The sequence below is a fragment of the Salarias fasciatus genome, chromosome 18 (assembly GCF_902148845.1).
Source record: "Salarias fasciatus chromosome 18, fSalaFa1.1, whole genome shotgun sequence".
In the NCBI taxonomy this organism is placed as follows: Eukaryota; Metazoa; Chordata; class Actinopteri; order Blenniiformes; family Blenniidae; genus Salarias; species Salarias fasciatus.
In genome coordinates, this window is record NC_043762.1 from 12,045,648 (window position 1) to 12,065,216 (window position 19,569).

At 46.1% G+C, this 19,569-nt stretch overlaps 2 protein-coding genes across 4 annotated transcripts in view; both read left to right on the forward strand.

Annotated features, from left to right (window-relative positions):
- The window catches only part of LOC115405267 (solute carrier family 22 member 23-like), a 36,554-nt gene extending 27,209 nt beyond the window's left edge, over positions 1 to 9,345 (forward strand). For both annotated transcript variants that reach the window (XM_030114785.1, XM_030114786.1), the window contains exons 5-10: positions 294 to 421; positions 1,541 to 1,643; positions 2,626 to 2,861; positions 4,776 to 4,808; positions 5,668 to 5,791; positions 6,230 to 9,345. In XM_030114785.1, coding sequence (XP_029970645.1) covers positions 294 to 421; positions 1,541 to 1,643; positions 2,626 to 2,861; positions 4,776 to 4,808; positions 5,668 to 5,791; positions 6,230 to 7,688 — 2,083 coding nt within the window. In that variant the 3' untranslated portion in view covers positions 7,689 to 9,345. The remainder of the gene's footprint in view (positions 1 to 293; positions 422 to 1,540; positions 1,644 to 2,625; positions 2,862 to 4,775; positions 4,809 to 5,667; positions 5,792 to 6,229) is intronic.
- Positions 9,346 to 12,234: 2,889 nt separating this feature from the next.
- LOC115404955 (tubulin beta-2A chain-like) lies at positions 12,235 to 16,510 on the forward strand. Of its 2 annotated transcripts, XM_030114316.1 has the most exons (5): positions 12,235 to 12,393; positions 12,779 to 12,887; positions 13,131 to 13,139; positions 13,976 to 14,086; positions 15,344 to 16,510. In XM_030114316.1, exons 1-5 carry the CDS (start codon positions 12,337 to 12,339, stop codon positions 16,426 to 16,428), a joined length of 1,371 nt encoding a protein of 456 aa, XP_029970176.1. In that variant the 5' UTR covers positions 12,235 to 12,336; the 3' UTR covers positions 16,429 to 16,510. The 2 variants fall into 2 exon arrangements, with proteins under 2 accessions (XP_029970176.1, XP_029970177.1); XM_030114317.1 differs by lacking the exon at positions 13,131 to 13,139.
- Positions 16,511 to 19,569: the final 3,059 nt, after the last annotated feature.

A 19,569-nucleotide genomic window follows, 5' to 3' on the forward strand; every position in this document is an offset into this window, starting at 1 on the left:
ATACCCTGAAACCAGTGAGTGTATTCTAAGATCAAGCTTCATATATAATATTAGCTTGAAGGGATATATTTAGAGATTTTTTTTTTTTCAACATACAGCTGATATTCGATATTCCCCATCACTGCTGTGTCCTCTGTATCAAACTCGGAACGTGTTGAAATGATTCATCGGTTAACACGAGCAAGATTTAATCCCGCGCTCCCTAACCGAGTTACGTCTCAATCAGGCCTTTTAAGCGAGAGGGCTCATTTTTCATGTGACATTAACGAGGACGTCCCCCGTGTCTCTGGCAGGATCTTCCCTGAGTCACTGCGTTGGCTGCTGGCCACCCAGCAGTACTGCCGCTCCAAGTGGATCATGGGACACATCGCCAAGAAGAACCGAGTCAACATGGAGCTGGACGCCGACAACATCCTCACAGGTAACGACGCCGAGCATCATATGAGAGAACTCGGACTGAAGTCTGGATCACGATGCGCCTCATTAACACAGTTACCTTTACATCGTTTCTGATTTGAATTCGTTTTTTACCCAGAAGGACAAGGTTGTACCCATTTCCTGTCCTGTTACCATGGTAACTTGCTTCACCGACCGAGGCAGCGCTGGACATTAAACGTTATGTTACGACACTCTGAGATGTTGATGGATTGAATTCGAGGCAGGATGAAAGAAAAAGATAGTGAGCTTTTTTTTTTTTTTTTTTTTTTTTTTTTTTTTTTTTTTTTTTAATAAATTCATCTGATCAGTTGCTGGGAGGAAGATGCTTGAAGATTTCACACTATTGAATTTAAATGCCCGGGAGCTGATCTGCTCATCGTCGTCGGTATTTTCAATAACACGGAGGCGGAGGTCTCGTGCCAGAACCGGGAGTGTGTGTGTGTGTGTGTGTATCAGTGGCGGGATCGGGGGGTGTCGCCCCCTCCGGAGCGCCGCCGCACCTGGCTCGCACGGCAGCGGGAGCCCGGCTGCGTGGGATGAAAGGCCGCACATTAAAAATGCATGTGGAATTTTCTGTGGCTGAAAGAAATCGGGGGGCTGTCCCTGTCTGACTCCTGACGAGGAGCCAGACTGCTGTCAAAACCTTGATTTTTCGATGAAATCCACTCCCGTATTAACTGCTCCCTGAAAGGTTTTACGCTCGCTACATAATGCGATCCAGTTACAGAGTTTTCACTGTCAGAGACGTGGTTGTTTATTTGTGTAGCTGTTTGTTGGTGTTACTCTTAAAGCGTTTGAGGGGAGCTTAACAACGAGGTTATTTTTCCACTTCAGATAACTACAGTCCTTTTTGAGGATTATTTGTGCATGGGTGTTCTGCATGTGACAAAAATTTACTCGACAGGGTGGCAGTGACCATGTAACCGACCTTCAGACGTGTCTCTTTCGGGTCTGTGAACATTCAGCATCCTGCTGCAGATAAAGGCTGAAGTGTTTGGATTAACCAGATTTCAGTCATATTTTTTGTTCTTGTGCTCAGATCACGCGTCGTATTGTTGTTGTTTTTTTTAATTTGCTGCTAATTGAGTTTCCGTGTTTCCAGAACTGCAGCAAGCTCTTCAGAAGAAGCCCAAAAAGACGTGCATCGTGAAAATGGTGGGGACCAGGAACCTGTGGAAGAACATCGTCGTCCTCTGTGTCAACTCGTGAGTGTCATGGATGAAAACTGGCACCGTTTGCATGTGATGAGGGGGGGGGGGGTCGAAGGAGGGAATCCCAGCCAAACCCTTCATTTTGTTCTTGATCCCACTATTAACCCGCGTCCTGGATATCTCCGCCCTTCAGTCCTTTTGTCCTTCCACATTACCGCTGCTATTTTTTCCCCCTCCCTCTCTCCCCCTCGCTCGTCTCCTCTCCGTCTGGGATCTCATCTCTACCCGGGCAGAGCTCTACCGCTGCCTCCGCGAACGGTGTCCCTCACTCCCCGAGTCAGCATAAATTTTACATGAGCTTTGTCCTTATGAAACATTAGACAACCAGCAGGGAGGATGTGAGTGTTTGCTTGTATTTTAGTGTGTTTGCAGGGGCGTGTTCCTTTGTGCCTTTGAGCTGGTGTTCACATGCGTGCAGCAGCTTTTTGGAAATGAACAGATGGGAGAAAAAAACGACATAAAGAGTCGTTCTCATCCTGCTTCATCCGGGCGTGTGTCGTCTCTTGTTGTGAAAACCCTTTGGGTTTCCTCTGAGTGGGTCAGATTGTCCTTCACTCCCAAGGCTGGCCGTCGGTTTGATCCCAGGTTCCACCTGTCAGCGTGCCAACGTGTCCTTGGGCAAGACAATTAACCTTAACACGCTCCTGTTAGAGGGCGGAGGAACTCCTTGCATGGTTGCTCCTGCACCACTGGTATGAGTGTGACTCATTTATACTGGCAGGCTGTATAATCAAACCCAGATCGTTGTAGGTTGTCACTATCCATTCCAAAACCTGAGGCACAGCTGGCAGAGACAACAGTTTGCCAAAAATATGCAAAACAAACCACAACTCAACAGTTTGGCTGGATTTGTATAAATTTAAATCAGAAGTAACGGCTCTTTAAAACTCGTTTTGATGACGTCCAACAACGTGTACAGCAGGCAACATCTTCCCACAAGTGTTTAGGTTGACATCTTTCCTTCTGTCTCCCCCAGGCTGACAGGATACGGGATCCACCACTGCTTCGCCCGCAGCATGATGGACCAGGACGCCCAGGACACCACCATGTTCCACAGCTTCTACGTCGACTACTACACCATGGCGGGCATCGCGGTGGCGTCGTGCATCGCGCTGTGCCCGGCGGTCGGCCTGATGGGCCGGCGCGGCGGCCTCCTCATGTTCATGATCATCACCGCTCTGGCGTCGCTCCTGCAGCTGGGTCTGCTCAACTGTGAGTCCACAGACCTCACACACACAGTCACTGATGCACTTTCTTTACAACTGATGCTTCTATGGTGTAGTCTGGGTGTGTGTTTCTTTGTTGAATCACAGTAACATTAAGAAAAACCAACATTAGGACCACTTTCACATCTCTGTGGAGAAAGAGATCAGAACCAGAAACTACAGTTTTCCTGGATCCTGTTTTTTAGCTGGTGTATACTGGAAAAGAGGGAACTTGTTCTCAAAGTTGATGTTAAAAGTGGAAAAACACAGAAGCGCGGTGATGTGAGCCGATTTCACCAAGACTGGGTCAGAGTATTACCAAACCTGCAGATCGTGTTTCCAGTCAGAATCTGTGTTTGAGATAAGATAATCCTTTATTTGTCCCACTGTGGGGAAATTTTCAATCATTAATCTGATTGAATTGAGAAACCGGATTGTCCCATTTACAAGAACGCTGACTAAAGAGATCAGATTGAAGTGCTGACTAATAATAATAACCCAATCATTAAATCAATCCCATGGTGCTTTGCGCCGTCACGTTGGCTGTTTGTTGTGTGCGCACAGCTTTGATTGGCTGTTGAGAATGTCAATCAAGTATTCAAATCGTCAGAGTCCTCTGAGGTTTGTTCCACAAAGCCTGAATACTCATAAAGGCTGAGACGGAGTATTTTATGGCTTGAAATAAAATGTTAGTTATATATTAAACTTTATTTCATTTCACACAATAAAACCACCTCAGACATATTTCTGTTTGTAGTCACAGTGGAAGCTTCATTTCATTCAGTAGATTGACTATAATTAGTACAGACAGGAAAAGCACAGGTGTGTAGCAATGATAATGTTAAAGACGGCTGAATTCCATTTAGCTCTGTCAGTTTGTGACGTTACAGTGTCTGGTCGCTCAGGGAGAGCCGAGCCGTGACGGCTCGTGCCGGCGGTGCTTCTTAAACGTCTGCAGATGTTCCACTGCGGCGATAACCAGGGAGCAGCAGTGACCCTAAACTGGAAACATATCTTGTATCTGAAGGCTTTTTACACAAGTTTTTAGTCAATGTGTAGCAGACGATCAGCACAGTACGAGCCGGTTCAGTCGGTTACAAATGAGCTCCACTTAATGTTTAACCACACGGTAAACACGCCGAGGTTATATTTCATGCCCCCTTTGATGGTGTTTGTGTCGTCGTATGCCAGCGTTGTTCAGCATATGGTCTGTGGACCGAAACCAGCTCGCCGGATTACACTGTATTATGTAAAAACCAACGGTCATTCCTGATTTGATTGCAGGCTGCATTTATTAGTTCTAAGTTTAGAATGTAAAACTAAATGTGCAGATATAGAAAGATTAACCCCCCTCATTTCCGTGGTACAAGGTGTAAATTTCCCAAAAAATAAACCCTCTGTTGCATTATTTGTGTTTGTATAAACTCACCCAGACAGGATTAGTCTGAGGCGGGTTTGCAGCATCACTGATATCTCAGCTCGGCTCTCAGTGATGATTCGTCTGCTACTCTTAAGAAATGTTTGAAAAAAAAATCAACTTTCTCTTTTAATATTTGCTTGGTGCTAAGGCTAAAATTGAAGCCTCTTGTGGGCCGGTTTTGGCCCACAGGCCTTAGTTTTGACATGACAGTCGTAGATCTACCAGAAGACAGATAAGTAGACTTTTACACCCGTTGACCCCAAGTACAATGATCCAATCAGACAAGTGCAAAAGTCCATTAAAAGTAAACATTAGCTTTGTTTTTGAACCAATAAAAATGAGGAAAAATATTCTTTTCGTCATTTATATGTTGATATGCATTGATATCCATTCAGATTGAATCAAAACCAGAACTCAATTATATATCCTCATTTTTATGTTCCTATTTAACTTGTTTAGTGTTGACGATGATTCTCACTGTGTGCGTCTCTTTATTTCCAGTGCTGGGGAAGTACAGCGTCCACCTGAACATCGGTAAAGACCTTCTTTTATTCCTCTTTTGATTGAAGCCTCTGTTGACTGCAAAAGGTTTGTTGGTCTCTCCTGAAGGTGCAGGATGTAAAACTTTTGTGCGTTTGTTTTCAGTTGTGAATCAGTCCGCTGGACTGGACAGATCGGGGGTCTGTTTCGGCCGTTGCGGCTGACTTGAAAAGATTACACCTCCTGTTTTCTCCTGCTTGTAACTGTCTCGTCAGTATCTTGATGAGGTTTCAGAAACTGCGTGTTTCATTTGGTGTGGAAAAGCCCTGCAGAGACCCGTAATGAAGTCCTGGATGTAATTACATCAAGCTTCTCACTTATTTATCTCCTCGGTGTTGAAGAGGGCGAGGCTCTTTGTTATCGAGCTGCGAAGCCTCCATCACGCTTCCTCCTCTCTCCTCTGTTTATCAGGCTTCCTTCTTCTCTCCCGGCTCTAATCCCCCTGCGGGACGCTTCTGATCCTCTCTATACCGTCTTCGACATGTCTTATTCATAAAAAGAAAAAACGCGTCTCCGGACTAAATGGGCTTGTTGTTTGAAAGCCTATTTCCCGGTACCTTGTCAAAATAAACATCAGAGATCAGGAGCCGGAACATTTTGACCCACTTTATTAGCACTTAAGCGTGAGGTTTTTGTGTTGAGAAAGCAATTGTGATTGTAGAATTGAAACCCCCAAACGAGCTGATATGATCTACAGCTTTCAATTTTGATAACGACAGACACAATTACAGCACTGATGTGATTTCGGTCTGAAATTAATCTGTCTGGTTTACTGTGGTCTGGAGGTTCATTTCCCCACTCAAAATACAGAAATTGTGGTTAATTTGACTCCGTGTTTCTGTCTCATCTGCAGATAGCTCTGACACACTGAACAAGAACTTCTCCATCGCCTTCTCCATCATCGGTATGTTCTCCTCCCACGCGGTCAGCAACCTGAGCATCTTCTTCTGCGCGGAGATCACGCCCACCGTCATCAGGTAATTAAAAAAAACCCAGGGCGGTGCATCACGGTGAGGTAATCCGTGATGAATCGTCTGTGTCTGTGTTCAGTTATCGACCTGCTGGAAACAGCCAAGTGTCGGAGTCTGGTGTCAGATGTGATCCGCGTCTTGTGAAAATCAGCCGCCCCCCACTGACAGCATATGACACAGCACTGGATGCTCATTCTGTGGGGTTATTTCAGGGGCGCTGCTGTGCTGATGGTGTCTGAAGGGCTCCATCTGGTGGAGGGGGAGGGTGAAGTGCATGTGGAGCAGGCGGCACTGCAGCTCCCTGCTTTGACAAAGAGACGCAAAATGACAGATTGTCCTGGTGATCTGACAGAGGGTTATTCAGTGTTTGTTGGCTACATTGATTTTTGTCCCTGAAAGAGGCATTCGGGTGCTGCAGGGTAATCCTCTGCTGTGTGCCCACAGGGGGGGCGGTTTGGGCCTGGTCCTGGCCAGCGCCGGCTTCGGCATGCTGACCGCGCCCATCATGGAGCTGCACAACCAGAAGGGCTACTTCCTCCACCACATCATCTTCGCCTGCTGCACGCTCATTTGCATCATCTGCATCCTGCTGCTGCCGGAGACGCGCTACCAGCCACTCCCCGAGACGCTGGCGGACGGGGAGAGCTACACCCGGCAGCCCCTGCTCCCCCCCAGGAAGCCCGGGGAGCAGCGCCTCCTGCTGGCGCCGTCGGAGAGCAGCAGGGACTACACCAGGGTGCACGACACGCCGCTGCACGAGGCGGCGGCCACCGCCGTGTCCACCATGGACTCCACTGCCTCCTCGGCCGTGGATCTGACCGCGCCGTCAGCCGGAGACATGGCGGGCGTCGCCGTGATGGAGATGCAGACGAGCAGGCCCGAAGCCAAAGACCCCGACGGCCGCTCGGTCGCGTCTTCGTCCGCCGCCCCGCCGGGTCGAGACGGCGTGGTCCACGCCAGTAAAGAGCATCTCCTGTCTTCCACTCCTCTGCACAAAGCGCCGAGCGTCACGGACCCGCTGTTGGCCGACGCGGAGGAGCCTCCTGCCATCGTCCTGGAGTCCATCGGACCGCTGGAGGCCTCAGAGCTCCCCGAACTGAACCACGCCGCTGCGTCTCCTACGGGAGAAGCCGGCGACGAGCCTTCCCCAGACCCCTCCCCTCCTCCCCCCGCCCCTCAGACTGTACCCGCTTCTTTAGTAATCTGCACCACACCCATCATCGAGCCCCCGCCCAGCTCCACGTTAGAGTCCCCGAACCCACCGGGCGAAGAGGTGCACCCTCCCGGTTCTTTACCCGATTCCCCTTCTCCGTCTGTGCATGAGAGCCCCCCTCCTTCTCCCTCTCCTCCTCCTCCCGCTCCCTCTCCTCCTCCTCCCGCTCCCTCTCCTGTTCCTGTGACGGACTCGGACCCCCCCGCCCAGCCCCCTCCTCATCCTTCTCCTCCCCCACACTCTGACATTCCTATTCACTTAGAAAATGTAGATGAGCCCTCGTCTACTCCTCCCGTTACAGACTCCCAGCAGCCTCAGTTAGATCTTAACGACACGTCCGCAGATCCCTGCGGCCCCCCGAGCCCCACCCCCGATTCGCCCTCACCCACACCCCCTCCACCCATGGAGGACCTCTCCGCCGTCAACACCACCGCCCCGCCTTCCACTACCGTCCCCGTCACAGACATTGAGCATCCCTCCACCCCGGAAACAACCACTCCGACCGTCACGGACGTTTTAGCAGATTCAGATTGCGCTCCCCCGGCGCCGACGCCCACAGAGGCCACGCCCTCCTCTCTGCTGGACTGCACCGTGTCCTCCCCAATAGACTCTGGTGTCCTCTCCCTCGAGGACAATAGGGACAGCGCCAGCACGGAAAGCGGCGCCGTCAACGGAGCGGCGTCGTCGTGATCCAGCGCCGCGGCCCGGAGAGCGAAGCTTTAAGTGTTGCAGCCAGAGGCAGCCGGCGAGGCCCGAGAGGTGACCGATGGGGGGGCAAGAGGGTGTGCCGCTAGGACTTCAGGTGCTTAAAGAAGACGGATCCCACCTGGAGTCGAGCGGAAGTGTGTTACAGAGCTGCTGAATGTTTCTCAAACGTCCCCCCCCCCCCCCCCCCCCCCCCCCCCCCCCCCCCCCCCCCCCCCCCGCCCTCTTCGTGCGTTCAGCCAATGAAAGCAGGCTGGTTTGTGACAGTGTGACAGGAACTGCTGCTCTTCATGAATGTCACTGGAAATCACCAGCGTGTAAAACTGCTCGGGTGTAAATGAGACGGGAGGAAAACCACTGTTTATGAAGAGACTTCACATTCTATCCACAATCATTGACATGTGTCATCAGCACTGGTGAAAAGGTGCGAATATCAAGAAGAAAAACTAAAAAAAAAAACCAGGACAACAGCTGGTATCTTTGCTCCAGTTTAATGTCAATATCATGAATTTGTGTGTCTGATTTCTTATGCGGACATGAAATCGGAACTAAACAATCCAAATTTTAAGTGACTCCTCTAAATAAAATGCCAAAATTCTACCCTGACCAAATTTATAAATAGTGCCAAAAATTCCGAACCATCAGCAGTGCTGTGGGACTGCTGCTCACTGCTGCCCCCTGCCAGAAGCTGGCGTGTGGATTGAATCGGATCTTTTTCCAAATTTTGGGAAATTTGACGTAAAGCAAAAAATGAATCGCTTCTGTCAACACGTGGTTGCGAGCAGTGACACACTCTCGAAAAACAACGACCCGCGTTTTTTGTCGGTCCGAGGAGAAACTTTTATTTTTCCAGTCATTTCAGCCAATGAAATCGATGGTATGTGAGCGCTTCTTGTTTTGTGAATGTGATCATGTAAGTAAATGGATAATTAGTCGTTGAGCTTGATTCCTTTTTTTTTTACTGTTTTTTTGAAAATCAAAGTATTATTTTGGAATATTCTCACATGGCGTGCCCTTAATTGTACAGAGCTAGACTTCATTCTTACAGTGTTTGTGGCACCTCGGTGTGGTGGCACTTCTTTTTTCCACCGCAGGGACGGAGCATGTTTATTGTGAGCGTGATAACAAACACAAGCAAAAAAAAACAAACAGAACGGTACAAAACCATCTGATGTGATCGCTAACCGTCGCAACATCGCTAATATTTGTTTTTTCCAAATGGTAATAAATGCGTTCACCTTGACAATAATAATAATGCAATACATGATACAAAAACCTGTCCAGAGAGAGAAGTGGCTTTCAAAGTATGCAGTAGGCCGCCTCTAGGGGGCACCACAGGGCAAATCAGGGGGTTCGGGGGGACGCCGTTTCCTAACATGACTGTTGAGAGAATTGTTTTGTTGAAGCCACATAGGAAGAAATCGGTTAGTGTTTATGCTTGGGGTTCGGTTTAGGCATTGGCGTTAGGGTTCTTGCCACACTTTGAAACCCTCTGATTTCTAATAACCTGAAATAATCAAACTCTGGTCAAAGGAAGCATTTTGCTTCCAAAGCTCGAGTTCCTCTGTGAAAACTCAATATACTTGAATGTGAGTAACTTGACTTCATGCTTCGGAGGATTAAAAAAAAAAAAAAAAAAAAACCTAAATGAAAAGGTGTGATTGTGGACATACCGTTGTTTACAACAATCCTCCTAATAATAATCATGATAAATATGAATAATAATTACACTGTACTGTAAAACAGGCGACAGAGGTGTCGCGTGAGTTCAGACGTGATAAAGTTAGTATGGTACATCAGAGTTTCAGGGTTTCGTGTTCTCGTGACCTTCACAGGTTCAATAATCAAACTTCAGCAACCTTGGCTGTGTGCACTGATTACTGGCTGCATATCTGTTGGATTTAAATGATTTAATAATCAATGTTGGGGTAGCTGCTTTTTTTTCTTCTTCTTCATGCAGCTCAGATGTTATGATTCCCTTGCTATGACTTATTTTTTAAATTAATTTCCATTTATCTTCTTGAACTTGTTTTTACTGCGTGTTCTTTATTTTATTTTATTTTATTTTATTTGTATTCTGTTGTTTTACTCTTTTTAGACTTTACTGATTTTTTGGTAATTTCCTCATTTTCTTTATTTTATTTTTTGTTTTTTTGAAAAAATAAATTATTTTTTTCTTTCATATTAAAAATTTTCAATTTTTTTTTTTTTTTTTTTACTTACTTTTCTCACAACTTAAAAAATTGTTTTTGGGAATTTTTTTTTGACTTCTTTCAATTTCTTGGACCCCTTCCCCCCTTTTTCAACTTTTTTTCTTTTTGATCTTTTTCTACTTGTCTTCAGTAATTCTGTTTTTTCATTTCCTTGATTTTTTTTCTTTGATCATCTAAAGTCCAACATATGCACGCTGTGCTGCTACGCCCGAAAGCACAATGACCTGCAATCACATGGTGGAGTTTGGTATTCTGACAGTTTAAGGCAAGAAATAAAAGGGAAAATAAAAATGGGTGATAAATAATGCAGAAAACAGTTACATTCAACATTTGCAATAGATTCATGTTCATTCTACTTTTTGGAAAATGGTGTTGATGCAGGTGGAGTCGAGAGTGAGTCGACTGCAGTGGTCAGTAGCTTCACATCGCTCGGAGTGTGTGTTTGTGTCTCTCTCAGTGTGTGTGTGTGTGTGTGTCCTGCAGAAATCAATCTCCAAACCCTGTCCGCTCATGCAACACCGGTGAAAAGTCAACAAAACAGCACAAAACAAAGAGTGTCTTCTCTGAGATCTGTGGCTTCCATTCTCTCCCATGCAGCTGGTTCACGGCGGTAATGGGAGCCGAACACATCCTGTGTTATTTGGGTCTGACTTTGTGAAAGCGATCCAAAGCAATGCTAGCACCAGCGACGGGGCGGGCGGACACGCGCTCGAGTGCAGGATGTGTTTCGCCTTTTTTTTTTTTTTTTTTTTTTTTTGTAAATAGTAAATGTGTGAAAACACCCAGTGTCAGTGAGATGAAGAACCGGGAACCGGCTGAGGCCAACGGCCTCGGACAAATGAAGTCCCCAGTGTACACATTTCAGGTTTTGCTTCTATCAGTTGTGCGACTTAAAATCTCTCTGAAGGGAGATTTGATTGAATGTAAAGAAAAAAGAAAAAGAAAAACAACCATGGATTGTACCATTTATAAGTTCCAAGTGTTTGGTTTCATTTTGTTTTAACAGACGTAATGCACTTGTACATAAGCCATAACTGTTGTTAAAATAAACCACTATTTATTGATCAACCCGGGTTCTGTGTGATGAATTACTCCTCAGCCGCTTGGCGTTTCACAGTTCAGACTTTATTCTGCTGCTCCAGGAAAAGTCCAGTCGTGCTGAGTCATGGTTTGAGAACAATGACTCAGGAAGTGGCTCCTGTTTGCTGGTATTAGAGTAGGAAATCCCCGTTTATACCATGTTTCCAAACGAACACTGTCCAACCCCAACTGCATTTTGGGTGTTTGTTTACACGACAACAGCATTTAGTCACTGGAAATGCTGTAATGGTGATGCAACTTCATCGCCCATCTGTAGGAACGTCTGTGTTCTCACAGTAGTTCATGTTTATTGTATCATTTTCAAAATGCAAAAACAGTGCACAGATTAGTGCTACAGGGGAAGATTAGCAACCTTAACCTGTGTGAAGTTCATGTTTTCTCTGAAGTTATTGTTGATTCTGAAGTATCTGCAGATTCCCCTTCCTTTCCCTGCCTCTTCTTTTCTGTTTTCATCACTTCACTTTTAAATGTTGACTATAGATTTTCCATCATTTAGTATCGTCCTGTCACAGATTAACTGGAATTCACAATCTCCTGCTGAATTGTGTGGAGGATTTGTGAGATGCTTTTACTGCCCCGCCGTTTGTCTTTGGCTGAAAAAGGCAAATTAGTTTTTATTAAAGCAATTTTATTAAACAAAGCATTATAAAAATACAAATACTGGTGATTCAGAAAAGTGGGAGGAATCAGGTTTTAGGTGGATGTTTCTACTGGCATTCTGCATGTTTTTGAATATGTATTTGCAGCTTGTTGGAGAGTAAAGCACCTCGAACCGAAAACACCTCAAGATTGTGGATCAAATAAAGCTGCTATCATCTTAAATGACACATACAATTCATGTCTGTATGTTTAAATTGTCAGAACAGCCCAACGACTGTCCTTCACAGGTAGCTACTGTCATGTCGCTTCTGCACAAACTGAATCAGCAGTCTGCAGTCTCACTCTGACAACATGTGACATTTCCTGGCATTTCCGAACAATCATTAAAAAAAAAAAAAAAAAAAAAAAAAAAAAAAAAAACCCTCGGTCCAGCAGAAAAAGGAGCCTTTTCCCTGCATGGGACAGGGTTGATGTCAACACGAGGAGGAGGAGGAGGAGGAGGAGGGGAGGATGATGCGGCACCGTCCTCTGCTCCACTGCATCAAACCGCTGCTCTCTGATTGGCTGACAGGGATGCTGAGGATGCTGCCGCGTCACCCGCTCCATCCCGGCCCTCCCCTCCCCTCCGCGCGCTGCTCCGGAGGCTCTGAGTGCACGAGACCCCAGAAGAGTGGAAGCCGACGAGAAAGACGCTCTCCTGCCCGCATCCGCAGCTCACCATGAGGGAAATCGTGCACATCCAGGCCGGACAGTGTGGGAATCAGATCGGGGCGAAGGTAATAAAAGAGCGCCGCTTCACTCTCTGCCTGCAGGGAATCGAACTTATCACCTGTTAAGCGCGCGACTAAATTAAAGCTAATTGAACCGTCTTCTGATTTGCTAAGAAAGGGGTGTCTTTAAAAAGAAATAAAGTTTGGTGTTGATGTTTAAAGCTTGCCCAGAGGTGCAGGGCGCGGTTCAGTCCGGTGGCACTGGCCGCTGCTTGCATGTGCGTCGTAAAAAAAAAAAAAAAAAAAAAAAAAAAAAACAGAAAGAAAGAAAGAAAAGAAACCTGATTCCCTTCCTGACGCACGTGCCTCAAAAAAAATAAATAAATAAATAAATAACATTTCAACCCTAAATTCCTTGAAATGAAACTAACTCCTTTGCTGTTTTGTTCAGTTCTGGGAGGTGATCAGTGACGAACATGGCATCGACCCCACCGGCAGCTACCAAGGTGACAGTGACCTGCAGCTGGAGAGGATAAACGTCTACTACAATGAGGCATCAGGTGATCTGCTTTCAGATATGCATCTAAATGACATGTCTGCATTATGTTTTTATTGCTTATTGGACTTGCATGGCTTTAAGCTGCACAGACCTGGTTTAGTCCTGCACTGTCACTGATGAAGCTGCAGGGGGAAAGTAGGTCCCACTGTGTGCAGAGGGGGGGTATTTAGGCCAGCAGACCTGCTAAAATCTCCCTTTCTGTCTCCCTCTCTCCTCCTCCTTCTCCCTCTGTCTCTCTCTGTAGGGAGCACAGGTATCTGCAGTCTCTGTATAGCTGACCCGGTCTCTGTGCCTTGCTGATTTTGAGCGCTCGTGGCATGCTGAAGGTCGTTCCAGTTGCATCATCCACACTGAGCACGATGAGTGAAGCTTATTTCTGCTATAAAAGCTGGATTTTTGAACAAATTCTTTCTAGAAGTAGCAGTTACTTGATCCGGTGTTTATCCAGCACACATTACCTGTTTGGCTAACATGTAAGCCCTGAACAGGATGGCTGCTTTTGCTTTTACACTGCAATCAATCAGCCAACACACACCATCAGCAGCAGCAGCAGCAGCAGCAGCAGGCGTTATTGACCCTTTGTTTCCACGCTGCATGCTGGCATCAGTCTTTTAGTGGGTCACTACTGCATGTGGATTTAACACACAAGTCAGCCAGTTTGAATGAAAAAAGAAACTGAAATATTAATACTGAGGTGAGTCGGTTTTTGACTCTAAACCTAGTGAAAAAAGAAACATGCATGCTACAGGGAGAGAATGCATTCTGGTTTGGTTGGATTCTGCAGAGCTCAGCAGTTTAAAAAAAAAAAGCCCCTCTTGCCTGGAACAAGCAGTACAGCATGCTGCAGCAGTTTGGCTTGAAGAAGGGTGGAGCAAGTGAGACACACAAAACAGGATTTTAATTCCTCATATAAATACAGGTTTGCATGTATAGTAAGCATAAGCATGTATGTATGTATGCATGTATGCTGTAATAAGCATGCATGATTTCAAATAAGCGTTGGGCATCATGGACAGTGAGACTGTGCATATTATCCTCCCTTTTCCATCTCCTGCCTCTCTCTCCCCTCTCACCCCGTCCCGTCCAAAGGCAGTAAATTCGTCCCTCGTGCCATCCTGGTGGACCTGGAGCCAGGAACCATGGACTCGGTGCGCTCCGGCCCGTTCGGACAGCTCTTCAGGCCGGACAACTTCGTCTTCGGTGAGCAGACGCCGCGTCAGCTGCTGTCACAGCCCGAGAATCCGTTCCCGGTTCGATTCCACCTGACAGTGCCGAGCATCCGCAGCGCCTCGGTGATGTGAGCACGGTGCGGCGCACGGCTGGCGTGAAGCTGTGTCAGGCTGAGTGGTGACTCAGCAGAAAAATGACAGGCCAATGGGAGTTACTGCTGCAGTGCTGAAAACAAAGGAGACTGGGATGACACACACGCACACACACACACACACACACACACACACACACACACACACACACACACACACACACATGCACACGCACGCACAGGTTATACAGTCTATTCATCATAAACTACCTGCTTTTGTTTCATAGCTCAAAGTGAATACAGAGACGTTTCAGACAAAAAGTACTTTTTGGTGATGCTTAGTCTAGTTTGTGGTATTTTTTTTTTAACTCTGGATTTAAACTGGTTCTGTACTGCTTTTCGACCTATATTTATTCTAGTTTCTCTTTGTTTTTTGTCTGAGTTTTGACTAGTTTTCAGTTTTCCCTTTTTTTTGTTGTTTACTGTTTGTAGTAATAACTTTTGGTTCAGATTAGTTTCTCACTGTTTTTTGACTCATTTGAATTGTTTTCTTTCCGTCTCTGGTTTGGTGTAGGTTCGAACTAGTTTTTGAAAGGTTTTTTTTAAAGGATTTTATGTAATTTCAGGCTTCATATCGGTTTGGATTAATTTTCCATGTGTATTTAGAATATAGACAAGTTTCTGGTTGGCTGTAGACCTGCTTTTTACTCCTGGTTTGGACTAGTTTCTGTCTGGACTTTTAGACTACCTTCAGACTTTGTGTTGAACAGTTTGGCAGTTTAGTTTCAGGCAGTGTCACGCTGATTCTTTCTTGAACTGGTTTGGATGAAACTGGTAACATTCTAACAGGGGGGGGGGGATTGTTTATCTGACAGGGTCGTGCTTTGTTGGTATTATTAGCTCTGTAAGTTTAAAAATAATTTGCTAAAAAAATCGAATTTTATTTGCTTTTGTAATTATAAAACACATATCATCTTCAAGATATTGTATGTAAAATTTTCAAACACCAAACTCTAGCCAATAAAAGAAAGCTGCAATCATTTTACTGATGAATTTGTGTACTGAAGTTAGCATGCTAACAGTTAGCCTGACTCTGTCCAGCATTAAATAAAAAGCACAGCTGTAACATTCATACATACAAACTGGATACTAACTCAGTGCTGCCACCTTTTTCTTTTCAATGTTGCATCTGGCAGGTCAGAGTGGGGCTGGAAACAACTGGGCCAAAGGTCACTACACTGAAGGAGCTGAGCTGGTGGACTCGGTGCTGGACGTGGTGAGGAAGGAGTCGGAGAACTGCGACTGCCTGCAGGGTTTCCAGCTCACCCACTCCCTGGGTGGCGGCACCGGCTCTGGCATGGGCACGCTCCTCATCAGCAAGATCCGCGAGGAGTACCCCGACCGCATCATGAACACCTTCAGCGTCATGCCCTCCCCAAAGGTGTCCGACACCGTGGTGGAGCCCTACAACGCCACCCTGTCCGTCCACCAGCTGGTGGAGAACACGGACGAGACGTTCAGCATCGACAACGAGGCGCTGTACGACATCTGCTTCCGCACCCTGAAGCTGACCACGCCCACCTACGGAGACCTCAACCACCTGGTGTCGGCCACCATGAGCGGGGTGACCACCTGCCTGCGTTTCCCCGGCCAGCTCAACGCCGACCTCCGAAAGCTGGCCGTCAACATGGTGCCCTTCCCCCGCCTGCACTTCTTCATGCCCGGCTTTGCGCCGCTCACCAGCAGGGGGAGCCAGCAGTACCGCGCCCTCTCCGTGCCCGAGCTCACGCAGCAGATGTTCGACGCCAAGAACATGATGGCGGCGTGCGACCCCCGGCACGGCCGCTACCTCACCGTGGCGGCCATCTTCCGGGGCCGCATGTCGATGAAGGAGGTGGACGAGCAGATGCTGAGCGTGCAGAACAAGAACAGCAGCTACTTCGTGGAGTGGATCCCCAACAACGTGAAGACCGCCGTCTGCGACATCCCGCCGCGCGGCCTCAAGATGTCCGCCACCTTCATCGGAAACAGCACGGCCATCCAGGAGCTGTTCAGGAGGATCTCCGAGCAGTTCACCGCCATGTTCCGCCGCAAGGCCTTCCTGCACTGGTACACCGGCGAGGGCATGGACGAGATGGAGTTCACCGAGGCCGAGAGCAACATGAACGACCTGGTGTCCGAGTACCAGCAGTACCAGGACGCCACCGCCGACGAGATGGGCGAGTACGAAGAGGACGAAATGGAGGACGAGGAAGACATTCACCACGGCGTTCGCCACTGATGGCGAAGCGCTGACCCGGAACCAGAAGAACTGCTGTTGGACACGTGCAGAAAGATCATCAGCTGTGAGCTACAGATTCAACGAAGTCAAGAAACATAAGTGTTTAGCCAAACCTCTGCTGCGTATAAATACAGCTTGTACTGACAAAGATCACGAGTGGCAGTAGAAACGTGAAGATATGCAAGTGTTCTAGCCTTTGCTTCGCAAGTGTCAGTCATGATGCCCACTCTCGTCCTTGATACAGTTTTGTAACATTTACTTCGCATTCATCGTGCCAAGTCTGCAATAAAACGTCTGATTCAAACATCCTGAGTTTATCTTTTTCTTTCCTCCCAAACTAACGAGTCAATGACAACGACAGGAGACACGAACATACAATTATGTGGCATATTAATCATCGGTGTACTTAGTTTTGCTGTTTTGCCTCATTTGAACCCCATTTTGTGACCCATAAGAGAAGTAACAGTAAACATTCTGAACATGTTTGCAACTTGTATTCTGAAAGTAATGGAAAAACAGATGTGAGATGCATCAAAAACATTTTTTAAACAGTTTAATATGAGAAATATACACCAATTAGACACATCATTGTTACCTGATTTTAGTCTTTTCATGTCGATTTTATCATAGATAAACAGTGTAAGCTGGTGTCGATTTTGTACACGTTAAACTTTATAAAGTATTGGAGTGAAGGTAGTCTTCATGTGGAGGAAGGAAATGTAAAAAGTCCTCACCATAATTAATACTTAAGCATAGATAATAAGGTAAAGTAATGCAGTACAAACACTTTACCTGTCACTTTTTCAGACTGCAGAAATGATTGATGATTTGCAGAAGTCGGCTGTTTGTGTTCTTTACATTTGACTCTTAAGTTGTGCACAGTGGTGTAGTGGTTAGCACTCCTGCCACACAATGAGAATACTCCTGGTTCAAGTCTGGCCTTCTGGGCCTTTCTGTGTGGAGTTAACATGTTCTCCCTTAGCTTGTGTGTGTTTACTTACTGACTGTATGACGGCCTAGTGACCTGTTCTTGCTGTAACCCGCCGTCGCCCACAGCCAGCTGGGATCCGCTGCAGGGATGTTATTCGTTCACGGTTCAATGATAGCCTGCCACATATCAAATGCTTCTGTGACATATCTAGAGCAGTAATCAGAGGAGGCACCTGCACCAGACATTCTTGCTGGTTTGAGGTCGGTTGGAGTATGCAGAGGGTGACAGCCGCCGTGACATCTATGACATTATTTTACAAGTAGGTACAAAGCTGACACGTCCAAAGCAATCAGGGAGGAGCCTGAGTGGCAGTAAATAAATACATCTGAGCAGGGAAACTGAAGAATTTCACTGCAGACACTAATCAGTGACGATAATCTGTGAAGAAGTGCAAGCTAGCGTGTGACGGCGACATGATGAAACCCTCCTGTCAGCACATTCAGGCCGATGGAGAAAGGAGCGGGCCGCGCTGGGCTTCTCTCCGAGGGCTGCAAGTCGGGCCGCACCCAAGTCACGGCTCTGACAGCAAGAATTTTCCATCAGACGGTAGATGAAAAACATGTGCTTGACATGAGATTGAGATTTATGAAGGGGGGAAAAAATGGAGATATGAAGACGTGAAGCCGGAGGCAACATGTTCAAAACATTAGAGTTCACCAGTGATCCGGCCTTCTGGAGGAACGACGCTCGAAAGTGGAACGATAGCTCGAGGTTTGATTTATTAAAAGCTGCCGCTCAGATCGGCTCAAGCGGGCTCTGAAATTTGAGAGATTCCAGGTCATCTGCTGACCTACTTTTCTCCTGAATGTCAGAAACAGAAGAAAGATTCATAATTAGAAGAGCTCAGAGCAGTTTTTAACTGAATGTAAGTGAGAGGGGAAAGTTTGCAGCACTGTGCCATCTGGAGGTCATTGTTGTTTTGGCTCACGCATAAGAAGGGGAACAATGTATTACAAGATAACTATAATTAAGAGAAATTAGTGAACGGAAATGAAACAGGACGTTACTGTTCAAGATACACCGCGTCAAATTCCAGAAATGTCATGTGTGCTTCAGATGGTGGTAGGGACTCACCGCACTCATTCTTTCCCTCATTGTTTCATGATTACTATATTCAAATCAAGCACACACATACAAGAGCAGTGAATTCTGGGTAAGACTGACAGCTTGACAGATACATGTGCTCAACTACAAACGTAAAACAACATTTGAACTTATAGGTGTGCTGGTGGGATATAAACACACACACACACACACACACACACACACACACACACACACACACACACACACACACACACACACACACACACACACACACACACACATAAAAGCAATAATTATTGTAATGATGTGTTTGTCAGTGTGGACACACCGGCTCAGGCACTAACAATGACAATAACGTCTACGGCAGTTTTGAGTCAGAAACTAAATTATATAAACAAAACGTACTAGAATTATCTAAATAATAAAAAATGAACTGGAAAGATTCAATACAGCTTGTTAAGCCTATTTAGAACTATCTTTGGTTTGGAGTTGCCTCTTCTTTTCATCATTTGGTCATGAATCCATTCTTTGTCAGTTTTAATTGTGATTAACCAGTGGAGGGCTGTCAAACATTTTGTCAAAATCGCCATTAATCACAGTTGGCTTAAAGAAAAGAAACAGACGATAAAACTCAGGTGAATTATGAAGATTAGATGCTTCGTTTTAAACTTTATTACAGATTCACAAATGATGCGATTAATTGCAATTTAAAGAAAATTAACTGTTGACAGGCCTCCATTGATTAACCGCCATTAATGCGATTAAAACTGAAAACACTACAAGCAACTAATCAAATAACAATAATAATTCCTTTTTTTTTCAATAACTTGCTAACCAGGTGATATATATTTCATGTTCCTTTAAGATGTACATACAGTGGTGTGGTTGAACGACATCACTTACTGTCAGCGCTGCTTGATGTGCTCTCTTTAGTGCCAGAAGGTGTATTCTACTGGAGAGTGGATCTCTGAAAAACCTCCTACACTCTCACAGTGGTGACAGAATATCATGGAACTTATCCCTTTGGAGGCAATGACCTACTGGACTAAAGACAAACCTTCATTATTTTATAAAACCTGGGCTCCTTTCTTGGACCACATCGG

Bases quoted from the DNA above. Each gene is read 5' to 3' on its own strand.
- LOC115404955 (XM_030114316.1), top strand. From the start codon at position 12,337: ATGAGGGAAATCGTGCACATCCAGGCCGGACAGTGTGGGAATCAGATC. The intron at 12,394-12,778 runs GTAATAAAAGAG...TGTTTTGTTCAG, and splicing joins GGAATCAGATCGGGGCGAAG to TTCTGGGAGGTGATCAGTGA. The intron at 14,087-15,343 runs GTGAGCAGACGC...TGCATCTGGCAG, and splicing joins GCCGGACAACTTCGTCTTCG to GTCAGAGTGGGGCTGGAAAC.